The following is an 18955-nucleotide window of genomic DNA, read 5'->3' as shown; positions in this document are numbered from 1 at the left end:
GCCGGACGGACTACAAGCCCCTTGATGCATTGCGCGCCAGCGCCCGCGAAGGGAGGGGGGAGAGAGGAGGAGGGAGAGAGGAGGGAGGAGAGGAGGAGGAGGGAGCAGGCGGCCGGCGGCGCGGGGGGAGGGGGCCCGGTCCGGGAGTGCGGGAGGCAGGGGTAGAGGGAGGTGGCGGCAGCGGCTAGCGGACTGGAGTCATAACCGGGCCGAGGCAGACACCTCTGTGGAGCGAGGCAGTAGGAGCACCGAGCACCGGAGGCGGCACCGGTATCCCCCGGCTCAGGGGAGGGGGGCGCCGGACCGGGAGGAGGGGAGGGGGCGATGCTGGAAGCCATGGCGGAGCCCAGTCCCGAAGGTGAGCTCTCGACCGGCACTGAGCGCTGAGCCGGTGGGGGGCGGGCGAGCAATCAATTGGCAAACTTGGAGGTCGAGCCCCGCAGCCCAGCGGGGGAGCGCGGGGAGGGGGTCGGGGGCCTGCCCCCGGAGGTGGGAGAGCGACGAGTTGATGGACCTTGGTGAAAGAGGAGTGGAAGACTGGACTGGGGGTAGTTGGAGATCAGACGTCGTGAATGTGTTGGGGGGGGGGGTGGGGAATGGGAGCTGGAGCCCCGGAGCTCGGGGGGTTAGGGGCCGAAAGGGCCTCCAGCACGTTGGGGCCCTGAGGCTGGGAGGCTGGGGGAGTCTGGAAGCCCGAGAGTTGTTGAGGAGGGAGGATGTAGGAGAGGACTGAGTGAGGAGCCCGGTAGTTCGCCGGGGTGGGGGAGTTTGTGGCGGCGGAGCTCCGGGTAGTTGCCGCCGGAGATGGCCCGGTGATTGTTGGAGGGGTGGGCAGATAGTTGTGGGGAGAAGAGGGGGTCTGGGTATTGTCTGTGGTGGAGAGACCTGTACAAGGCGGGCAGTTGTGGGGAGAAAGCGCAGGGAAGCGAGGCGAGCCGGGTAGTTGTAGGGGCGGTGGGGCGGGGTGTGGGGGGGTTGAGACCGGCGAGTTGCGGGGGGGGGGGTGTTGGTCGGCGAGGGCTAGAACCTGGGAGTTGTGGAGGGTGAGGGGGATAGCGGCGGCAGCAGCGTGGGCTGCCGTAGAGGGAGAGAGTAGCCGGTGGGGGGGGGCTAGAGTTTAGGGGTCCGCAGCCTAGTCACTTGGTGGTGAGTACGGGGGTGGGGGGGCGGCGGCCGGAGGGCTCGGAACTGGGCCCGGGGCCCCGGCGGGGAGCCCGAAGAGCTCGAGACGGGGAGGGGCCAAGGCCCCGGATGGGGGCGGAGGGACGGCGAAATTGTGGGGAGCGCGGTATGGGGGGGGGGGCAGGTGGGGCCGCGTCCGGGTTAGCGCTCTCTGGTCCGTCCCGGCCGCGGAGTGGCGTTGGCTGTGTGTGCCCGTGTATGTTCAGGGTGGGGGTGAGGGGCGCGCCGGGCCTCGTGCTCGAGTAGAAGGGGCCGGAGGGCGGGGAGCGGTTCGGCGTGGTCATCCTGGACCCCGGGGGCCGGCGGGCTGCGAGCGCGGTCTCGGAGGGCCCCGGGCGGTAAATCGCCACTGGGGAGAAACTCGGGGCACTCGGCGCGTGTGAAGGACAGGGGCAGGCGGCCGCCCGAGCTCGGTCCGGGGAGCGGTATGGCGGGGTGGGGCGCCAAGAGATCGAGTAGACTGGAGTCTAGAGAAACCGTGAGTTGGGGGGGCGGGGCGCCAGGCCTCCGGTGGGGGGAAGGGGAGCGCTATAGCGAGGCCTGAGAGGGCGCCGCGCCCTGGCTCCGCCCCTCGCAGGGCGGAAAGGGGTGCAGGGGCGGGTCCCGCACAGCTGGGGACCTGCTGGCCTGGCTGGGGGACCTGAGGAAAGGGGGGGGTCGCTTGGGACCTCCGAGATTGAGAGGTGGGGCCTTGACTCAGCTTTTACTGCTTCCACAGATCCACCTCCGACCCTGAAGCCAGAAACTCAGGTGAGCCTTCCCTTCCCTTTGCAGCCTGGGGTTACTACCCGATGCCCTCCCTCTGCCCTCTCCCTTGGCCTGCTTCCCTGCCTTTTCTAGATCCTTCATTGTGGGGACTGTGCCTTCGGGAATGCCCCTCCTAAATTCCTTGCGATACAGGTTTCCTTCTTTTCAGCCACCAGAGAAGCGCCGGAGAACCATTGAGGATTTCAACAAATTCTGCAGTTTCGTCTTGGCCTATGCTGGTTATATCCCCCCTAGCAAAGAGGTAGGGAGTGAGTGGAGGACAGCCGACTAGCTTGGGGGAGGCGGTTCTAGACCTTAGAAGGGCGCGGGGCGGGGGGGGGGTGGGGGGCAGAGGGGACTGCGCTACTTTACTGGAGAAGCCTATCAGATGGGACGGCTAAGAGCCTGGAGATTGGAAACCGTGGGGGAGCTCTTGGGGTGGCTTGAGCAGCAGTGAATGGCCTGGGGGTGTTCGTGGAAGATTCTTCTCAGTGCATTTGAGGAAACAGATAAATCGGGTTCTGGTCTGGGGTGGGGGATGGTGCTGTAAGGCAGGTGAGACTGGGGAGACGGCCAGAAGGTGAGGGCAGAGACAACAGGGAGGTTTTCAAGAGGAGATTATCAGGGGAATTGCAGAGGGGCAGTTTTGAGTGTAGTGACTTTGGGTGGTCTGGGCAGGATACTTTGGGGTGGATCTTGTCCCTGGCTTCTAAGCTGAGCTCATAGAGGGGCTGAGATGCCACCGGGCCGACTACTGACCCTGGTCTCTCCCCTTTTTCAAGGAAAGTGACTGGCCAGCCTCTGGCTCCAGCTCTCCATTGCGTGGTGAGAGTGCAGCAGACAGTGACGGCTGGGACTCGGCCCCCTCAGACCTCCGAACCATCCAGACCTTTGTTAAGAAAGCAAAATCATCCAAGAGAAGGGCGGCTCAATCAGGTCCCACTCAACCAGGACCCCCGAGGTCCACTTTCTCTCGCCTGCAGTCCCCTGACAGCGCAACCCTGCTTGAGAAGATGAAGCTCAAGGACTCTCTCTTTGATCTAGATGGGCCCAAAATGGCATCTCCACTGTCCCCCACATCCCTGACACATGCCTCCCGGCCCCCTGCTGCTCTCACCCCAGTACCCCTTTCTCAGGGGGACCTCTCCCAACCTCCTCGAAAGAAGGACCGAAAGAACCGAAAGCTGGGGCCGGGAGGCGGGGCTGGCTTTGGGGTGCTTCGGAGGCCCCGGCCCGCTCCTGGGGATGGGGAAAAGAGGTCTCGAATTAAGAAAAGCAAGAAACGGAAGTTGAAAAAGGCAGATCGGGGGGACAGACTCCCACCTCCTGGGCCTCCCCGGAACCCCCCCAGTGATACAGACTCTGAAGAGGAGGAGGAGGAAGAGGAAGAGGAGGAGGAGGAAGACATGGCAGCAGTGGTAGGGGGTGAAGCCCCAGCCCCAGTGCTGCCAACACCCCCCGAGGCTCCTAGGCCCCCCGCCATAGTGCACCCTGAAGGAGCCCCTCCCACTGACAGTGAGAGCAAGGAAGTGGGCAGCACTGAGACGAGCCAGGATGGAGATGCCAGCTCCAGTGAGGGCGAGATGCGGGTCATGGATGAGGACATCATGGTAGAATCAGGTGAGAGGTCTGCGGAGGCCCAGGGTAGGCTGGGAGGATGGGCTTGGGCTTGTGGACCCAAGAGCTCGGGCAGAACACCAACCAGACCTTCTTTCCCCAGGTGATGACTCATGGGACCTGATCACATGTTACTGCCGAAAGCCCTTTGCAGGGCGGCCCATGATTGAGTGCAGCCTGTGTGGGACCTGGATCCACCTCTCTTGTGCTAAGATCAAGAAGACCAATGTCCCCGACTTCTTTTACTGCCAGAAATGCAAGGAACTGCGGCCAGAGGCCCGGCGGGTAGGGGGGCCTCCCAAATCCGGAGAGCCCTGACATTGCCATCTCCAGGCTGGGACTTCAAATGACAACATGACTTGGGAACTAAGCCTCAGAGTCCTGGGCCTATCCCCTGGAGCTTGGCTGTAGTCCCACTTCAAGGCAGGAATTCCCAAGGGAGGCTCGTTTGGAAATGAGTGTCTCACGTTCCAACCTTAACCTTTCCTTCCCACCTTGTGGACTTGAACATGGACCCATTATATACAGCTGGGGGTGGGAGGCTGTCTGGGTCCCTAGACACTTAATTTCTGTCCCTTAGACCTGCTGCCCCTCACTTTCTGGGCCAGGGTTGGAGCTGGGGTGGAATGGGACAGTTGTCTATAAAACTCTAGTGTAAATAGAGCACTCCCCTTCCTCCTCTTTTCTTTTATCTCCCCATTTATTCTACACCGGTTGTATTTTTAATTTTGGACTTCCCCTTTCGGGCAGGGCAGCTCAGAGGTGGAGTACCAACCAGGGTCTAGCCGAGGGAGGAAGGAAAACAGAAAGGTGACGATCCACTCGCTCACCTCATGTTTTTAATAATAGCGGCCAGCTGTTTGTACAGACAGCCTGCGTGTTGTAAATAAAGCGGAGTGGGCTCTTTGTGTTTCTAGCCCTCACTGACTGTCCTGCTTAGGAGGGAGGCGGTGGACAGGCTGGCAGGAAGAGCAAAGCCCACCTCGAGTCCGAGCGGAAAACGGCCGGCTGCGCTGCCCGTGGAGCGCCCCCAGCCTCGCGGCTGCAGCTGCCTTGCTCCCACCGCGCCCCCCGGCCCAGGAACCCCGTCTCCCCCAGCCTGTACCCCCCAAACACGCACGCTCCAGGGGAATCCGTGTTGCTTGGAGCTCCCCGCCTGAGCGGGACAGAGCTGGGGTGGGAGCCGGTGGCCAGCCCTTTAGGAACCAGGCCAGCTTCGCGGGAGGACGCGGGTGGGGACACATTTGGGGGCGGGGCCGTTGAGGGTTAGGAGACCGTTGCTGAAAGCAACGGTCACGTGGCGGGGGGTACGGGGAGGAGCCTGGCTGATCACGTGACCCGGGAGGGAGTCACGTGACTGGGGCGGGCCGACTCGGGCCACGTGACATGAGGAGAGGTGGGCGGGGTACTGAAGGGCGCCCGCGACGTCGGTGGCGGTGGCGCGCGCTGGCGGCGGCGGCGGCGCGGCCCGGTCCGCGGCTTCAGGTCGAACCTCACGGCTCGCCCCCACATTCCGTCGGCCGCCACCCCGCTGGGCCCCCGCCCCCTTCCCCTTTGCAGCTCTCCTGCGCCCGGCCGGTGCTGTGGGCGCTCGCGCGGCGTGGTGCGGGTGTGCGCAGGCGCGGCGGGGGCGCTTCGCCCCGCTGGGTGGGCGGCGGAGCCCGGGAGCGCGCGGGCGAGACCATGGCGGGCAGCGGCGCGGGGGGCGGTGGTGGGGAGACGAAGGTGATTTACCACCTGGACGAGGAGGAGACTCCTTACCTGGTGAAGATACCCGTGCCCGCCGAGCGCATCACCCTCGGCGATTTCAAGAGCGTCCTGCAGCGGCCCGCGGGCGCTAAGTACTTTTTCAAGTCTATGGATCAGGATTTCGGGTGAGCGCGAGGCCTAGGCTGGCACCGACGGGGGCTGTGCTGGGGTGGATGGGGCTCCGTGGTGGGGACCAGGTCTGCTCCGGGCCTTGCTGGGTTTTGCGGGGCGCCAGTGCAGCAGAGGACATTAGGCTGGCGGTAGATTGAGTATCCCAGGACGGGCAAGGTTATGCGTGGACAGATTGGGGCGCACGGAGCCGTAGGACTACGCACCGGGCTATGCCAAACCAGACTGGGGAAGGTTAGACGTTACCGGAATAGGGTGGGGGCACCCTGGTTGATTTGGGGATATTCTGGATGGCTCCGTGTCTTCGGAGCAGTGCTGTAGCACACGGGCTCTGGGAGGGTTACTGAGTCCGCTGATGTAGATTGAACCGTGTCGGGATAACTTGGGATGTTCTGGGATCTATTACAGCAGGCGGGATTGTCTGGGGACGCTCTGGTCCCTACTAGCGCAGAGGATGGTGTATGGGATGGTCTAGCCTGCTTTGGAGTAGACTGGGCTCTCCTGGAAAAACTTCAGCCGTTCTGATCTCTACCGGGTTGGATTGGTTGATCTGAGTTTCTGCTGGGGCCTAATTTCTATGGAGACAGTCTGTAGAGAAGCAGACAGCCCTATTGGGATAATCTGGTCTGCATTGGTGCAGACAGCTGCATGAGGGGACACTCTAGGGTGTTGCTAAAACATATTGCTCTGTTCTAGGGTAATTTGGGTCATTTTGGGGTAGATTAGGACTTTAAGTAATAAATGCACTTAGAGTTTTTGAGCTGAGCCCCTCCAGGTAGCCTGCCTCAGCCCTTGAAGGCAGGCTGAGTTAGACCGGAACAGTCTGGGTTCTAGGGTAGCAGAACAGAGTGGCGTCTACTGAAAAGATTGCCGGACATTGGGAAAGTGAGACGGTCTTAGGAATTACGTGGGAGTTAGATCGAGGTTTTTCTGTTTGTTAGCGGCATAATCCGGGAAATGGACACAGGTAGCAGATAAAGGTCAGTCCAGGTAAGCGATGCGCAGTGATTTTTTGGTGAGTTATAATTGTGACTAGTATTGAGCTGACCAGTCTGTAAATGAGGTCACCCAGAGTGGAATAATTTGCCAGACTAGGTTATGCCAAGATTGGTTTATGTAGCAAAGAGTACTGGGTTGTAGTGACACAGAGCGGTGGTGGTGAATGGGGCTGAGTTGCCCCATTGATAACAAATGGGTTTAAGTCATCACATGCTCAGGCTTCTGGATCCATATTAGGCTAAAGGGTTAATCAGACGGGCTGTCCTAATTTGGAGGCAAGGATGCGGGTGTATGAGAGAGTGAGTCTGTTTAGGGTGGGGAGTTGCGTTTTTCTTAGGTTGACTCAACAGATAGCTGGCCATGCTCACCAAGCATCAGGTTCCTTGCCGTGTGACCGGGATATGGTGCTGAACAGAACAGGCGTCCAGCATTGCCCATGGTGGCTGAGAAGAAGGGACAAGTGCTGTCCATCCCAGGGAACCTGTGGGAGAGATGACCCCAAGGCTGGGCTTCTTAGTGTAGAATTCTGTGCCAGATGAGTCGCAGGGGAATGAGAAGCCGGGCTTCCCCTGTCTTTGGGAGGGCTCAGCCTGGTGAGGAAGTACCAGTCTTCCCTGTAACGAGTATTTTTATGTGGGGGAAGGTAGAGGCACGTTTGGGTGGCCTTCTGGGAGTGAGGTGGGGGAAACTAAGGAAAGTAGGAGACTACAGATCTCAGACGCAAGGCTTCACGGACGGTGTGTGAGGAGCAGGCTGGCGGCTGGGGGACATGCCTATGCGGCTCCTGAGGTTAAACATACATTTGGGGCAGCTGCGGTCACCGGAGGGGATGGGCCAGCCTTTGACATTGAAGTGAGAGGTTTGAATTAGACCCAAGGAAATCTTTGGAGCAGCGTCAAACTGGAAGTTGGGTTGGGGAGAGGGGGAGGAGGATGGGGGTGAATCTAGAGACTCCCTAGGTGTGAGAGCAAAGAAGCATTTTGGCGTCAGGGATGAGGACTTGGTCAGGCTGCGGGAAAGTCAATGTCCTTGATCTGGATGAGGTATCGGGAGGAGCCTTGAATGGGGGTGCATGTGGGGGGCCCTAGGCAGTTCTCACTGGCCTCTATGCTGTCTCTTGGCAGAGTGGTGAAGGAGGAGATTTCGGATGACAATGCCCGCCTTCCCTGCTTCAATGGAAGGGTGGTGTCCTGGGTGAGCATCCTGTCCCTCCCACATCGCCAGGCTCCTCTGAGCCTCGCCTGCCCCCTGCCCTCTGCCCCGGAGCTGGAGGCCCTGGCTCCTTGCTGCCTCACCCGCTTGGCGAGCCAGCTGGAGCTCCTCACCTCCTTTTGGAGCTACTGCTTGCTCCTGCCTTTTCTGGGCCTTTCACTGGCCCTGTGCTCACTCAGACCTGGTCCTATTCCCCAGTCTCTTCCCTTTCTCTCGTCTTGGTTGCCTGCCTTCCTGGTTGAGCCCGTTTTTGTCACGGCATCTCTCCAGCTAGTGTCGTCAGATAACCCCCAACCTGAGATGGTTCCCCCGGCCCACGAGCCCCGGATAGAACTGGCACCACCCCCCGCACCGTTACCCCCTGTGCCCCCAGAGAGGACCAGTGGCATTGGGGACTCCAGGCCTCCGTCCTTCCAGTGAGTCTTTGGGATTCTTGAGTCCGGGGGAAGGAGGTGAGGGGGTGCCTCAAGCGCCCCTCGCTGGGGAGAAGTTGAAGACGTGAATGCCTCTCCCCCTGATGCATCTCTGCCCACCCAGCCCCAATGTGTCCAGCAGCAGGGAAAACCTGGAGCCTGAGACGGAAACAGAGTCGGTTGTGTCTCTGCGGCGGGAACGGCCTCGCAGGAGAGACAGCAGTGAGCATGGCGGTGAGGGGGGCTGGCCCCAAGTGTTGGATCCACAGGGAGCTGGGTAGGCCTGGGGTTGGGCCAGAGCTGTGATGAAGGTAAGTGGCATGAGACCTGTGTTCCTGAGGTTCCTGGTCGCACGCAGCGGGGGGCCACAGGCCCAGTGGCCCCTCACGGCTGGAGCGCCACCTGGCTGGGTACGAGAGCTCCTCGACCCTGATGACCAGCGAGCTGGAGAGCACCAGCCTGGGGGACTCGGACGAGGAGGACACCATGAGCAGGTATGCCCCCGCCCCCTCTCTTCCCGCGTCCCCGCCGCACCTCCCATCTCTCTGCCTTGCCCCACGACGACCTCTGCCCATGAGCCCCCGTTGCCGACCTCCTGACAGGTTCAGCAGCTCCACGGAGCAGAGCAGTGCCTCCCGCCTCCTCAAGCGCCACCGGCGGCGGAGGAAACAGCGGCCACCTCGCCTGGAGAGGGTGAGGGGGTGCTCCCGGGGTCACTGGAGCTTGGAGAAGTTGGGGCCCTGGCTTAGGGGGCACGGGGCACAGGAAGTGAGACTCTGGAGTGGTCTGTGGGCCACTGAACGCAGTCCCACTCCTTCCCCATGGCCCCCGCAGGCCTCCTCCTTCAGCAGCGTCACCGACTCCACCATGTCTCTCAACATCATCACGGTCACCTTGAACATGGGTACGCGGGGACGCGGGGCCGGGGGTTGGGGCGCGTGCTGGGCGGGCTTCTCCTCATCACACCCGCCCCCTCTGCAGAGAAGTACAACTTCTTGGGCATTTCTATCGTGGGCCAGAGCAACGAGCGGGGCGACGGCGGCATCTACATCGGCTCCATCATGAAGGGCGGTGCCGTGGCGGCTGACGGGCGCATCGAGCCAGGCGACATGCTGCTGCAGGTGGGGCGCACGGCAGCTGCAGGGTGTCAGCTGTGGGCGGTGGGGTGGCTGCCGGGGGCACTTCTGAGCCCGCCGGCCCGGCTTCCAGGTGAACGACATGAACTTCGAGAATATGAGCAATGACGACGCGGTGCGGGTGCTGCGGGACATCGTGCACAAGCCAGGGTGAGCCGCCGGCCCGCAGAGCGGGGGCAGCACCGCGAACCGTGAGGAACACCCATGGGGCAAAGGGGTGCCTACGCGACCCCCACCCGGATTGGAAGCTCGGGGGCCGCAAAGCCCTCCAAGGGCCCCTCGCTGGTTCTCCCTGTTGCGGGGTATGCTGCCCTGCCTTGGTCTGTCCGCTCTGGGTCTGTGCATGCGTGGTGTCACCTCTGTGTGCACCTGCACGTGTATGTGTGTGTCTGTCCCCGTCTTTAAGGGGCAGGGTTCAGCCTGCTGCCTGCTGGACAGGCTCCCGAGGGCCCTGGGCCGTATGTGCTTTCTCGTGTGGGTCAGCAGTGTTTCCAGAGGTGTCCGTGGCAGTGGGTCCCCTGCACCGGGGCCTCCTCACCTCAGCCCTGCAGCCCAGCCCCCTCTGTGGCCGCCACCCTGCACCACTCCTGCATGACTGCTGTTCCCTTCCCCACAGCCCCATCGTGCTGACGGTGGCCAAGTGCTGGGATCCCTCTCCCCAGGCCTACTTTACTCTTCCTCGAAGTGAGTGCTGCAGGGGTAGGAGACGGGGGAGCTGGGTTCGGGCCTCCAGGCAACAGGAAGGGGTGGAGGAGTGGGGAGGGATGGGGCAGGGGTGGCATGGGAGAAGCGGGGAAACCGTCATCACAGGGGCTTCTCTGTCGCAGATGAGCCCATCCAGCCCATCGACCCCGCTGCTTGGGTGTCCCACTCCGCTGCGCTGACGGGCACCTTCCCAGCCTATCCGGGCTCCTCGTCCATGAGCACCATGACATCGGGCTCCTCCCTGCCTGAGGGTGAGCCCCCAGCTCACTTCAACCCCCGCCCCCTGCCCTGAAAGGCTTCCTGCGGGTGCTGTGGCCTGCCACGCCTCGGCCATGGGCCCTACTTCTTAGCCCTCGTTTCTTCTTTCGGACAGGCTGCGAGGGCCGGGGTCTCTCCGTCCACACGGACATGGCATCTGTGACCAAGGCCATGGCAGCCCCAGAATCTGGGCTGGAAGTTCGGGACCGCATGTGGCTCAAGATCACCATCCCTAATGCCTTTCTTGGTATGGCTAGGTCCTGGGCAGGTTGGGGCGGGCCCCTCTGGGGACGGGCCTGGCAGGGGTGAGGTGGGAGGCGGGGAGGAGAACCTGACCTTCTCTGCTCTGGGTGCCCCCAGGCTCAGACGTGGTCGACTGGCTCTACCACCATGTGGAAGGCTTCCCCGAGCGGCGGGAGGCCCGCAAGTACGCCAGTGGGCTGCTCAAGGCTGGCCTTATCCGACACACCGTGAACAAGATCACCTTCTCTGAGCAGTGCTATTACGTTTTTGGGGACCTCAGCGGCGGCTGCGAGAGCTGTGAGTCCCGGCCCCCAGAGTGGGGCTCCTCCTGCCTCGTCCCGCTCCTCTGGCTGCACCCCTAGCCAAGAAGCCAGCCAGGGCTGCCGTGGACAGTTGTGCAGCATGTGTCCTGCATGAGGCTCTGCCCTGGCTGATGACACCAAGCCGTGTTCTGTGGATAAGCTTGCGCTGGGCCTGGGGCTGGGGGCAGGCCGTGTCTTCCTGAGTCTCACAAGAGCGTGTGGGACTGGTGGCCCTGGGCGAGCTCTGCCCTGACCGCGGTGGCCCTCGTCTTTGTTCCCCTCGTGGATTGGATGGTTCTGGGGAAACCATTTCTCTCAAAGCAGTGACTCCCAAGCTTCTGTCGTTGCTTCTCAGATCTCGTCAACCTGTCCCTGAATGACAACGATGGCTCCAGTGGGGCATCGGACCAGGACACTTTGGCTCCTCTGCCCGGGGCCACCCCCTGGCCCCTGCTGCCTACTTTCTCCTACCAGTACCCGGCCCCGCACCCATACAGCCCCCAGCCACCACCCTACCACGAGCTCTCCTCCTACACCTATGGGGGCGGCAGTGCCAGCAGTCAACACAGTGAGGGTAAGTCACTGTCCCATGCCAGCACCGCTGGAGCCCGGAGACAGCCCTGGGGGACCAGGGAGGAGAGGCTGGGGTAGGGGCTGGGATGGCCAAGGGATGCTAGGCCCAGGCTCAGGTGGCCTCATCCCTCTACCCCTACAGGGAGCCGGAGCAGTGGGTCAACGCGAAGTGACGGGGGGGCAGGACGTACAGGAAGGCCAGAGGAGCGGGCCCCTGAGTCCAAGTCTGGCAGTGGCAGTGAGTCCGAGCCCTCCAGCCGCGGGGGCAGCCTCCGGCGGGGCGGGGATCCTAGCGGGGCTGATGGGGGCCCTCCGCCTTCCAGAGGCTCATCCGTGGGTGCACCTAATCTCCGAGCCCAGCCTGGGCTCCATCCTTATGCACCGCCCCCAGGGACAGCCCTCCCCTACAACCCCATGATGGTGGTCGTGATGCCCCCACTTCCACCCCCCATCCCTCCAACTGTGCAGCCCCCGGGGGCCCCTCCGGTTAGAGACCTGGGTTCTGTGCCCCCTGAACTGACAGCGAGCCGCCAAAGCTTCCACATGGCCATGGGCAACCCCAGTGAGTTCTTTGTGGACGTCATGTAGAGTGCACAGTGGGGGCCATGTCAGGTCTCCTCCCTCCGCCCATCTGGTCTGTATTTGGTGCTTTTGTCCGTCCTGTGCCCTGCCCATCACTCCTGTGTCCTACCCATCACGGGGTTTGCCACTGTGACTTTCACCGGCAGTGCCTGGTCCCTCCCCTGCTCTGGGGGGTGTACAAGGGACCTTTGGTTATTTTTAGCTTTATTGTTTTTATAAGCCTGGGGGGGGGGGTTGAGATAGACTTTCATATTTTTGGACTATTTTTTTAGTAGACGTTTCCCTTTTTATATGAAGAACCCCTGTCTCTCGGGCCCCTACTAACCCCAGAATGTGACCTCCTACTCTGCCCACCCCGTCAGCTATGTCCTGTGCAGGGCGGGGGCTGGGCAGCGGTACCCTGGGAGGACGGGGCGGGCACCCCAGCTGGCAGTCAGATGAAGCTGGGGTGCTGGTGCTGGGGCCCACGTAGCTGCTTTTGTTACTCTATTTATTTAGTCATCACTTGTATAAAACCAAATAAAGCAATAGGGGCAAACTCTCGCTGCCTCTGGCTCCTTTCTTTGGGAGGGAGGCAGGTAGCGAGGGAGAGACGAGACACGGCAGCAGAGAGTGGCTTGTCAGAAGCTTTACTTGAAAGGCTGTGTGTGGGCCTCTGAGCCGCAGGGCCCCAGGGCCAGGCCCTCTTTAAGGCAGACCCAGTGCTCCGGGCGGGGAGCTGGGCGTGAGAGAAGGCACGTGCCAGGCCAGGCCCCAGCGGGGAGCGGTCAGAAGCCAAGGGGGTTGCTGGTGACCATGCCACCTCGCTCCACCAAGGCCTTGGAGATGCTCTTGAAGTTTCGGAAGAGCTCTTGCTGCTGTGGGTCAGATTGCAGGGCGCTCATGCTCTCCCGGACGCGGGCTGCCGCCTGCGGACAGGTGACGAGGGGTTCAGGCCCAGGCCTTGCACGCCGCCCCCCCCGTCCCCCCTACCTGGCCGCTAGCCCTTGGTAACCCGAATTTCACCTCGATGCACCAGCTGTCACAGAGCATCTTCTCGTGCTGGGCTGTAGAGTGGCCCTCGCTCAGGGATCTTGAGGCCCTGGAGCAAAGCAGGAAGGGAAAACGACGCTGGGCTGTGAGCCCACCCCAGGTGCCTCCCCGCACCTCCCCCGCGGCCTGGGCCGCTGCCTCACCTGGACAGGACTACCACCATGGCATAGAGGTCGATTGCGCTGTCTGCCAGGCGCTGCAGGACCAGCTGTTCATCTGTCAGGTAGGGGGCTCAGGGTCGGCGGGTGAAAGCTGGGGTGGGGGGCAGGGACCATGGGGTGGGGTGGGGTGGTGGGGGAGTGGGGCTCACTCACTGACGATCCCCTTCTTGTGTTTTATCAGCTTGGCCTCTACCACGCTGGCGAACTGCTCCAGGGCCTGCACTGTCTGCACAGAGAGGGATGGCGCCAGCGCTCAAGGGGCCCAGCTGCATCAGCCCTCCCCCCACCAATTGCCATCCCACCACCAGCTGCTTACCAGCTCTCCGCTCCGATTCAGCTCCGGGTGGACAAGGCCACTGAGACTCAGGCCACTGCCCAGCCCCGCCCGCCTTCGAGGAATGGGGAGAGTGACAGGTTAGTCGCCACGCCCAATCCTGGCCCCTGCCCCAACTGGCCCAAGCTTACCTCCTCAGCTGTTTGCCCGCCTCTCCTAGCAGGAGGCCCGCGTTCCCAAAGGGGTTCTTTAGAGCGTTGCCAAGTCCAGAAAGTTCCTTCCCTTTGTCCTGTGTGGGAAGAGGCTCCCAACAGTCAAGACATGCCCTCCTCCAACCTCCACCCTCCCACCCCGCCCCACCCCCCTGCTCAGTTCCTTTTACCATACAGCCCTGCAGAGCCACAAACAGCCGGAGAATATCGTTAGTCCCCTCGAAGATCCGGAAAACGCGCAGATCACGGAGAACGCGCTCCACCCCAGGTTCCTGCCGCAGGGGAAGCCAGAGCCGCAGCCTCACTGAGTGGCCCCATCCACCCCTCCTGTCCCCCATGGCCACCCCAGGCAGAACGCGCGTCTGTACCTTCATGAAACCCATACCGCCCATGATCTGGATGCACTCGTCAGTCACCTTCCAGGCTGCCTCCTGGGGACCGAGAGCCACTTGAGATCGTCTTGGAGCCGAGCTCCCCACCTGGGCTCTCCCACCCTGTAGGCCGGGGACCTCACCGAGCCGAAGATTTTACTGATGGCAGCCTCGATCTGGAAATCCGTGGCTCCCTGATCCATGTTGGCACTCACCATGTAAGCCATGGACTGAGGTGGCACGGTTGGGACGTGGGAAGGAAAAGGGCAGCGTCATGCTCACCAAAGGCCCCCAGACCAGGTCTGCCCTAGCTCACGGCGGCCCCTGCCTTCACCTCCTAGCTCCCCCCGGGAGGCATAGGGAAGCACTTGTTCCCCCGAGCCGGCTCCACCGAAGCCTCTAGGCACTGGACTTCTTTGGAAGGGGTGCAGAGTTACGGGTGGGGTGCAGGGGGAGTCCACTTGAGGGACCTCTGGCAGAAGGGCCCGGCTTTCCCCCTCCTGCAGCGGCTGAGCTGACTATGCCTCCCCGCATCCCCTAGGGCATTGGTGTAAAGTTGGAGACCCACTGCCCCAGGTGCTGCTGGGGGTTGTAGTCCGACCCGACTGGGAGGAAGGCTGAGGGGCTCGGGGGGTTGTAGGGGGACAGGCCCTCACCTCAGTCACATACTGCAGCATAGCCATCCGGGCCAGCTTCTCCTGGATCAGCCCAAAGTTGTGAATCTTGTCCCCAAACTGGGTACGATTAGTAGCATGGTCCACCTGGAAGAGGGCACGTGTGTGGCCGTGTGGCTCTGGAGTGTCCCTCTGCTGGGAGAGGGGCGCAGTGGGGCGGGGAGGGAGGACCTGGGGGATGGGGTGACTCTGCATCAGGCTGGCTGACTCGGGGAGGGCACTCACCGCCTTAGCAATGATGCCCCTCATGGTGCCCGCAAGGGCTGCTGCCATGCCGAACCTTCCATTGTTGAGGATGTGCATGGCGACCTTGAAGCCGCCCCCCACCTCACCCAGCACGTTCTCTGCTGGCACCCGCACGCCGTCAAAGTACACCTCTGTCGTGTTTGAGGCCTTGATGCCCATCTTCTTCTCGGGGGGCCCACTGTGATAGGGCAGGGTATAGAAGCAGACATGGGCTCAAGAGGTTGCTAGGGGACGGGCAGGGGGTGGGGCTTTGGTGTTGGGGAGCGGGTGTAGGCAGTAGTGCCTGCAGGCCCGACGGGGAGGACACATGGTTCTCTAGCCTCCCAGATGTTAAGCTCACTGGTTGCAGGAGCCAAAGCCTTACATTAGTTGTGTGCAGCTTAATCCCAAAGGGAACGTGCTGTCCAGCCCAGCCACTTTGGGGCTCGCGCATGTCCCCAGGGTCCCTGGGGTGACCTGTAACCCTGGACTGCAATGCTGTGCCCCCGGGCTTTGCTTCTGTCTCCACCCCACACCCACTCACTGGGTGACGCCGCCAAAGCCCCGCTCCACCACAAACGCTGTGATCTTCTCCTTCACGGCCCCCGTGGCTGCATCTGTGACTGGGGTCTTGGCAAAGACCGTGAACACATCTGCCAGTCCCCCATTACTGTGGAAAGATGAGGGGCAGTTAGGGTGCGGGGGGACGGAGCAGTGGGGCCCGGGACTGGGAAGAGGTGGAGAGGAGGAGACAAATGGGGGGGTGGGCGGAGAAGGGGGAGATTGCCTGATCCAAATCTTGCTTCCATTGAGGGTATAATATTTTCCACAGGGGCTGGGCACAGCGGAAGTTCGGATGGAAGCTGCGTCAGACCCACTGGAGGGTTCGGTTAGACAGAAAGCCGCTATGGTCTCTCCTGTCGGAGAGAGCGTGCCTTTAACCTGGGTCCTGTAGGCAGTGGAGGCCCCACACTGCCTCCACTGTGCCCACAGGCAGCTTCCTCAGTGTTTCTGGCCAAGGTCCCCTTCTTGTTCCCAACCAGCACACTGATGTCTTCCCAGAATCCCCTCCAGGTGACACGCAGGCTATGTGGTGACCTCCATGCCACCAGCCTAATTTGTACCAAGCTCAGGACACCCCCAGTCCCTGGTCTCCTGGGGCTGCCTTACCAGATGCCAGTTTGGGGAGGTACTTTTCTTTCTGGGCCTTTGTGCCAAAGAGCAGGATGCCTTTGAAGCCAATGCTCTGATGGGCCCCCAGGGTGATGCCCACGCCAAGGTCATGCGTGCCAACGATCTCCACCAAGCGGGCGTACTGCAGAGGTAAAGCAGGCATCCAGGGCTGCTGCTGGCTGTGTGGGGGCCTTAGCAGGAAAGCGTGGACAACAGGACAGGGCCTGACCTGGACATCCCCCTACAGTGACTGCAGAGAGGAAATATCCCCACGGCAGAGAGGGACACGAGTTGGGAAGCTTTCTAGCCCACTATCCCTCTGCGCTGGGACTTGTGAACTTAGATGAGGTCTGTGAGCCCAAGGGACTACATATAGTTCAGTTTTCTTTGGAAGCGTACGTGCTGGAAAATTTGTTTTTTGTTTGCAACAGTGTGTATGGACTGGCACAGTCACCATAACCAGGGGCAGTTACCGCACAAACCTAAACCCTGGGTTACGTGAGAAAGGAGCTTTAATCCGTGAAGTTGGAGATGGAGGTGCTGGCGGAGGGCGGGGAGCTTTCTCACCTGGGTGTTGCAAAGGCCCACACCACCCAGCTCACTGGGCACTTGCAGACCAAAGGCCCCCAGCTCCTTGAGGCCCTGCAAGGTGGTCTCCTCCACCTTCTCCATCATGTCATTCTTGGCCGCATCGTTCACCTCCTGGAGAAGGCCCCGGAGGCTACATCCAGACTCTTTTTAAGCTGCTCCACACCTCTCCCATGCCATCAGGGACCAAAGCCCTGTTTCCCCCACCGCAGTCATTCCTCACCTCAAAGAAACGGGACACAGGCCCCACCAGCTCTTTGAGAAACTGTGTCTGTTCCTCGTTGAGCACTGTGGGGGATGGGGAACAGGCTGGTCAGGTCACCCAGGTCACGGAGGGACGCTGCCCTGCCCCACCCAGCTCTGCGGAGCCCTTACCAGAGGGGTAAGGGAACACCTGGTCGGTGGTGAGCTGTCCCTTGAACATCCCCACAGCGAAGGACTTCGATTCCTGCGCAGGGAGAAGCGGGTTTCAGGCAGCTGCCCTCGAGGCGGGTGAGCCCCTGATCTAGCTCCTCCCGGCCTGGAGGCCACGTACCGCCTTGGCCTGGTTTTCCCTGGTCGAGGCCTCCGGGGAGAGGGAATCTGACTTCTCCAGAACCGCCTGGGGAGAGGTTGCAGTTAGTGAGGCCGGGGAAAGGGCTTCCGGAGAGCTAGGGGGAAAGGCTGGGTGCCGGCGGAGAGAGGGTGCGGCGACCTTTCCCCTAGTCCCATCATCAGGGCACCCTGGCCTGCCCTTTCCCCTACTTTCGGCGCCAGGCCGGGCGGCAGGTGCCCGGGACGCGGAGGGAGACCCCTGCCGGCGGTGGGGAAGGGGCAGCCGAGGCGGAGCCTCCACTCCACGCCGCGCGCCCCAGCCCGCCGTCACTCACCTGAGCGGCCCCACTGGCGTAGGGTCGGCGGGCCGGCCCGAGCGGGGGCTGCCCCAGGAGCACACTGGGCCGCGAGCTGTGGGGACAGGGGGCTCAGTCCTGGCCCGGTCCCCCGCCCCGCTGCCACCACCCCCTGCCCCGTGCCTCCCGTCCGACACGCACCTTGCGGCCCCCAACCTCCGCAGCAGCCGCCCCACACTTGGGGCCATCCGAGTCGCCTGCATCTCCGAACCGCTCCCGCCGCCGCTGACACAACCGCTGACCTACCGCCGTTGTCCCGTCTGCCAAAGTCTGGCTGTCTCCCTCCAGTCTTGACTCATCGTCCACAATGCACCGGGAGGCGGGTGGGCGGGGCTTCCGGTCGCCGGGGCATGCTGGGAGGCGTAGTTCCGGAGCGCCCCCCAGCCCCTGCATTCTTGTTGACCTAGGGCGATCTCCAAACGTCCCCTCTCCCCCAAACGCCTACATCCCGCAGGTCCGAACCAAAGTGTAGCCCTCGGAGAGGGTGATGGGATAGGCTGGGGCGGAAGAGGGAGGAGCTTGGGCGACTGCAGCCTGAGGGATGGAGGCTAGACCAGAAGGAGGACTTCCAGGTGGAGTCGGCAGGAAGAGATGGGAAGGAAGAAATTAAGATAGATACCAGAGGCGGAGGAGGGAAAGGCGATCCTTTGGGGTCCCTTGTGGAATCCATCACCATCAACACGAAAAGGAGGACATGGTGGGACGGGGGGAACCAAGTATATTGTCCTGAGACATGGGAGGTGTCACTGACTTTGGAAACAGCTGAGTTTTCACAATAGGACCCCCCCACACACACACCCCGCAAACTCAGTGCCTCGCCTTGAGAGCCTCTGAGATCTTCCCCAGCGTCTTTCTCTTCCATGGTTCCTTCCCGAGACCCTGTGTTCAGGCTAGATCTCTGACACTGGATTTTTCCCAGCCCTAGAGGACCTGTAGGTGGTCTCATCCCCTCCACTCCTCACATACACACCTACTTCTCTAGCCCTAGGCCAAGGCATCCCAGGTGATTTATACCTCAGTTCTGCCACCCACTGGGGACACACCCAGGAGGAGAGATCTGGGCTCACCTGCCTTTCCTTTTGGGCTGCAGGAGACTCCTTGGAGGTGAACCTGGTCCACCAGCCCCTCTGGGAAGTGTAGCAAACTCACCCCCCACCCACCCACCCACCCCCCGGGCTTTGGGGAGAGGGGCTGGCTTGTGAGGCGCCAGGGGAAGGATGGGACTGCCCACTTGAGCTAACAGCTAGAACTGGGTGGGGAGGCAGCTCAGCTCCAACCCAGCGGATTAGGGAGATTAAGTCAGAGGGGAGAGATGTCCGAGACACCCAGAGGTGAAACTCCAGAGTCCTGTGGAGGAAAGGCCTGGGGGCTGAGCAGGGTGGGGTGGGGTGGGGTGGGGGCTGGGATTCGGGGACCCTTCTCCTGAACCTTCCCATAGAATGTGGGTCGAAAGAGCACAGGCTGGGGAAGGTGAGTGAGTGTCCTGGTCCCTCTGTCTCTTCCTTGTC

At 62.0% G+C, this 18955-nt stretch overlaps 3 protein-coding genes across 9 annotated transcripts; 2 read left to right on the top strand and 1 right to left on the bottom strand.

The window, feature by feature from the left end:
* The first annotated feature begins 71 nt into the window (after window positions 1-71).
* On the top strand, window positions 72-4452 carry PHF23 (PHD finger protein 23). Of its 5 annotated transcripts, none has more exons than XM_082707938.1 (5): window positions 72-358; window positions 1901-1932; window positions 2099-2191; window positions 2712-3549; window positions 3650-4452. In XM_082707938.1, the coding sequence occupies exons 1-5, from the start codon at window positions 325-327 to the stop codon at window positions 3862-3864; spliced, it is 1212 nt and encodes a 403-aa protein (XP_082564064.1). In that variant the 5' UTR covers window positions 72-324; the 3' UTR covers window positions 3865-4452. The 5 variants fall into 5 exon arrangements, with proteins under 5 accessions (XP_082564064.1, XP_082564065.1, XP_082564067.1 ...); XM_082707939.1 differs by having other exon boundaries at window positions 143-270; XM_082707941.1 differs by lacking the exon at window positions 72-358 and adding an exon at window positions 1030-1146.
* A 468-nt stretch (window positions 4453-4920) lies between these two features.
* On the top strand, window positions 4921-12388 carry DVL2 (dishevelled segment polarity protein 2). Of its 3 annotated transcripts, none has more exons than XM_082707925.1 (15): window positions 4921-5420; window positions 7548-7617; window positions 7906-8051; window positions 8173-8282; window positions 8407-8542; window positions 8651-8741; window positions 8883-8952; window positions 9030-9169; window positions 9258-9334; window positions 9801-9868; window positions 10012-10140; window positions 10263-10394; window positions 10508-10687; window positions 11048-11266; window positions 11408-12388. In XM_082707925.1, the coding sequence occupies exons 1-15, from the start codon at window positions 4933-4935 to the stop codon at window positions 11851-11853; spliced, it is 2502 nt and encodes an 833-aa protein (XP_082564051.1). In that variant the 5' UTR covers window positions 4921-4932; the 3' UTR covers window positions 11854-12388. The 3 variants fall into 3 exon arrangements, with proteins under 3 accessions (XP_082564051.1, XP_082564052.1, XP_082564050.1); XM_082707926.1 differs by having other exon boundaries at window positions 4931-5420; window positions 8173-8270; XM_082707924.1 differs by having other exon boundaries at window positions 4931-5420; window positions 8173-8270; window positions 8389-8542.
* Window positions 12389-12460: 72 nt separating this feature from the next.
* Window positions 12461-17885, bottom strand: ACADVL (acyl-CoA dehydrogenase very long chain). The gene is made up of 20 exons (XM_082707931.1): window positions 17589-17885; window positions 17427-17502; window positions 17093-17158; window positions 16933-17005; window positions 16781-16845; window positions 16537-16671; window positions 15967-16111; window positions 15584-15713; window positions 15341-15466; window positions 14797-14995; window positions 14554-14658; window positions 14041-14127; window positions 13895-13957; window positions 13697-13798; window positions 13506-13603; window positions 13357-13429; window positions 13194-13266; window positions 13023-13095; window positions 12853-12928; window positions 12461-12755 (listed from the first exon to the last, which is right to left on the bottom strand). Exons 1-20 carry the CDS (start codon window positions 17648-17650, stop codon window positions 12615-12617), a joined length of 1968 nt encoding a protein of 655 aa, XP_082564057.1. The 5' UTR covers window positions 17651-17885; the 3' UTR covers window positions 12461-12614.
* Window positions 17886-18955: the final 1070 nt, after the last annotated feature.

The sequence above is a fragment of the Mustela nivalis genome, assembly GCF_964662115.1.
Source record: "Mustela nivalis genome assembly, chromosome: 17".
NCBI classification, from domain to species: Eukaryota; Metazoa; Chordata; class Mammalia; order Carnivora; family Mustelidae; genus Mustela; species Mustela nivalis.
The sequence above is the reverse complement of the archived record's forward strand: the minus strand, read 5'-3'. Positions and strand labels throughout refer to the sequence as shown.

Bases quoted from the DNA above. Each gene is read 5' to 3' on its own strand.
- DVL2 (XM_082707924.1), top strand. From the start codon at position 4,933: ATGAGGAGAGGTGGGCGGGGTACTGAAGGGCGCCCGCGACGTCGGTGG. The intron at 8,953-9,029 runs GTACGCGGGGAC...CCCCCTCTGCAG, and splicing joins CACGGTCACCTTGAACATGG to AGAAGTACAACTTCTTGGGC. The intron at 9,170-9,257 runs GTGGGGCGCACG...CCCGGCTTCCAG, and splicing joins CAGGCGACATGCTGCTGCAG to GTGAACGACATGAACTTCGA.
- ACADVL (XM_082707931.1), bottom strand. From the start codon at position 17,650: ATGCAGGCGACTCGGATGGCCCCAAGTGTGGGGCGGCTGCTGCGGAGG. The intron at 13,958-14,040 runs GTGAGGTCCCCG...CTCGGTCCCCAG, and splicing joins TCAGTAAAATCTTCGGCTCG to GAGGCAGCCTGGAAGGTGAC. The intron at 12,756-12,852 runs GTGAAATTCGGG...ACCTGTCCGCAG, and splicing joins GTGACAGCTGGTGCATCGAG to GCGGCAGCCCGCGTCCGGGA.
- PHF23 (XM_082707937.1), top strand. From the start codon at position 1,291: ATGGGGGGGGGGGCAGGTGGGGCCGCGTCCGGGTTAGCGCTCTCTGGT. The intron at 1,379-1,900 runs GTATGTTCAGGG...CTGCTTCCACAG, and splicing joins CGTTGGCTGTGTGTGCCCGT to ATCCACCTCCGACCCTGAAG. The intron at 3,550-3,649 runs GTGAGAGGTCTG...TTCTTTCCCCAG, and splicing joins GGACATCATGGTAGAATCAG to GTGATGACTCATGGGACCTG.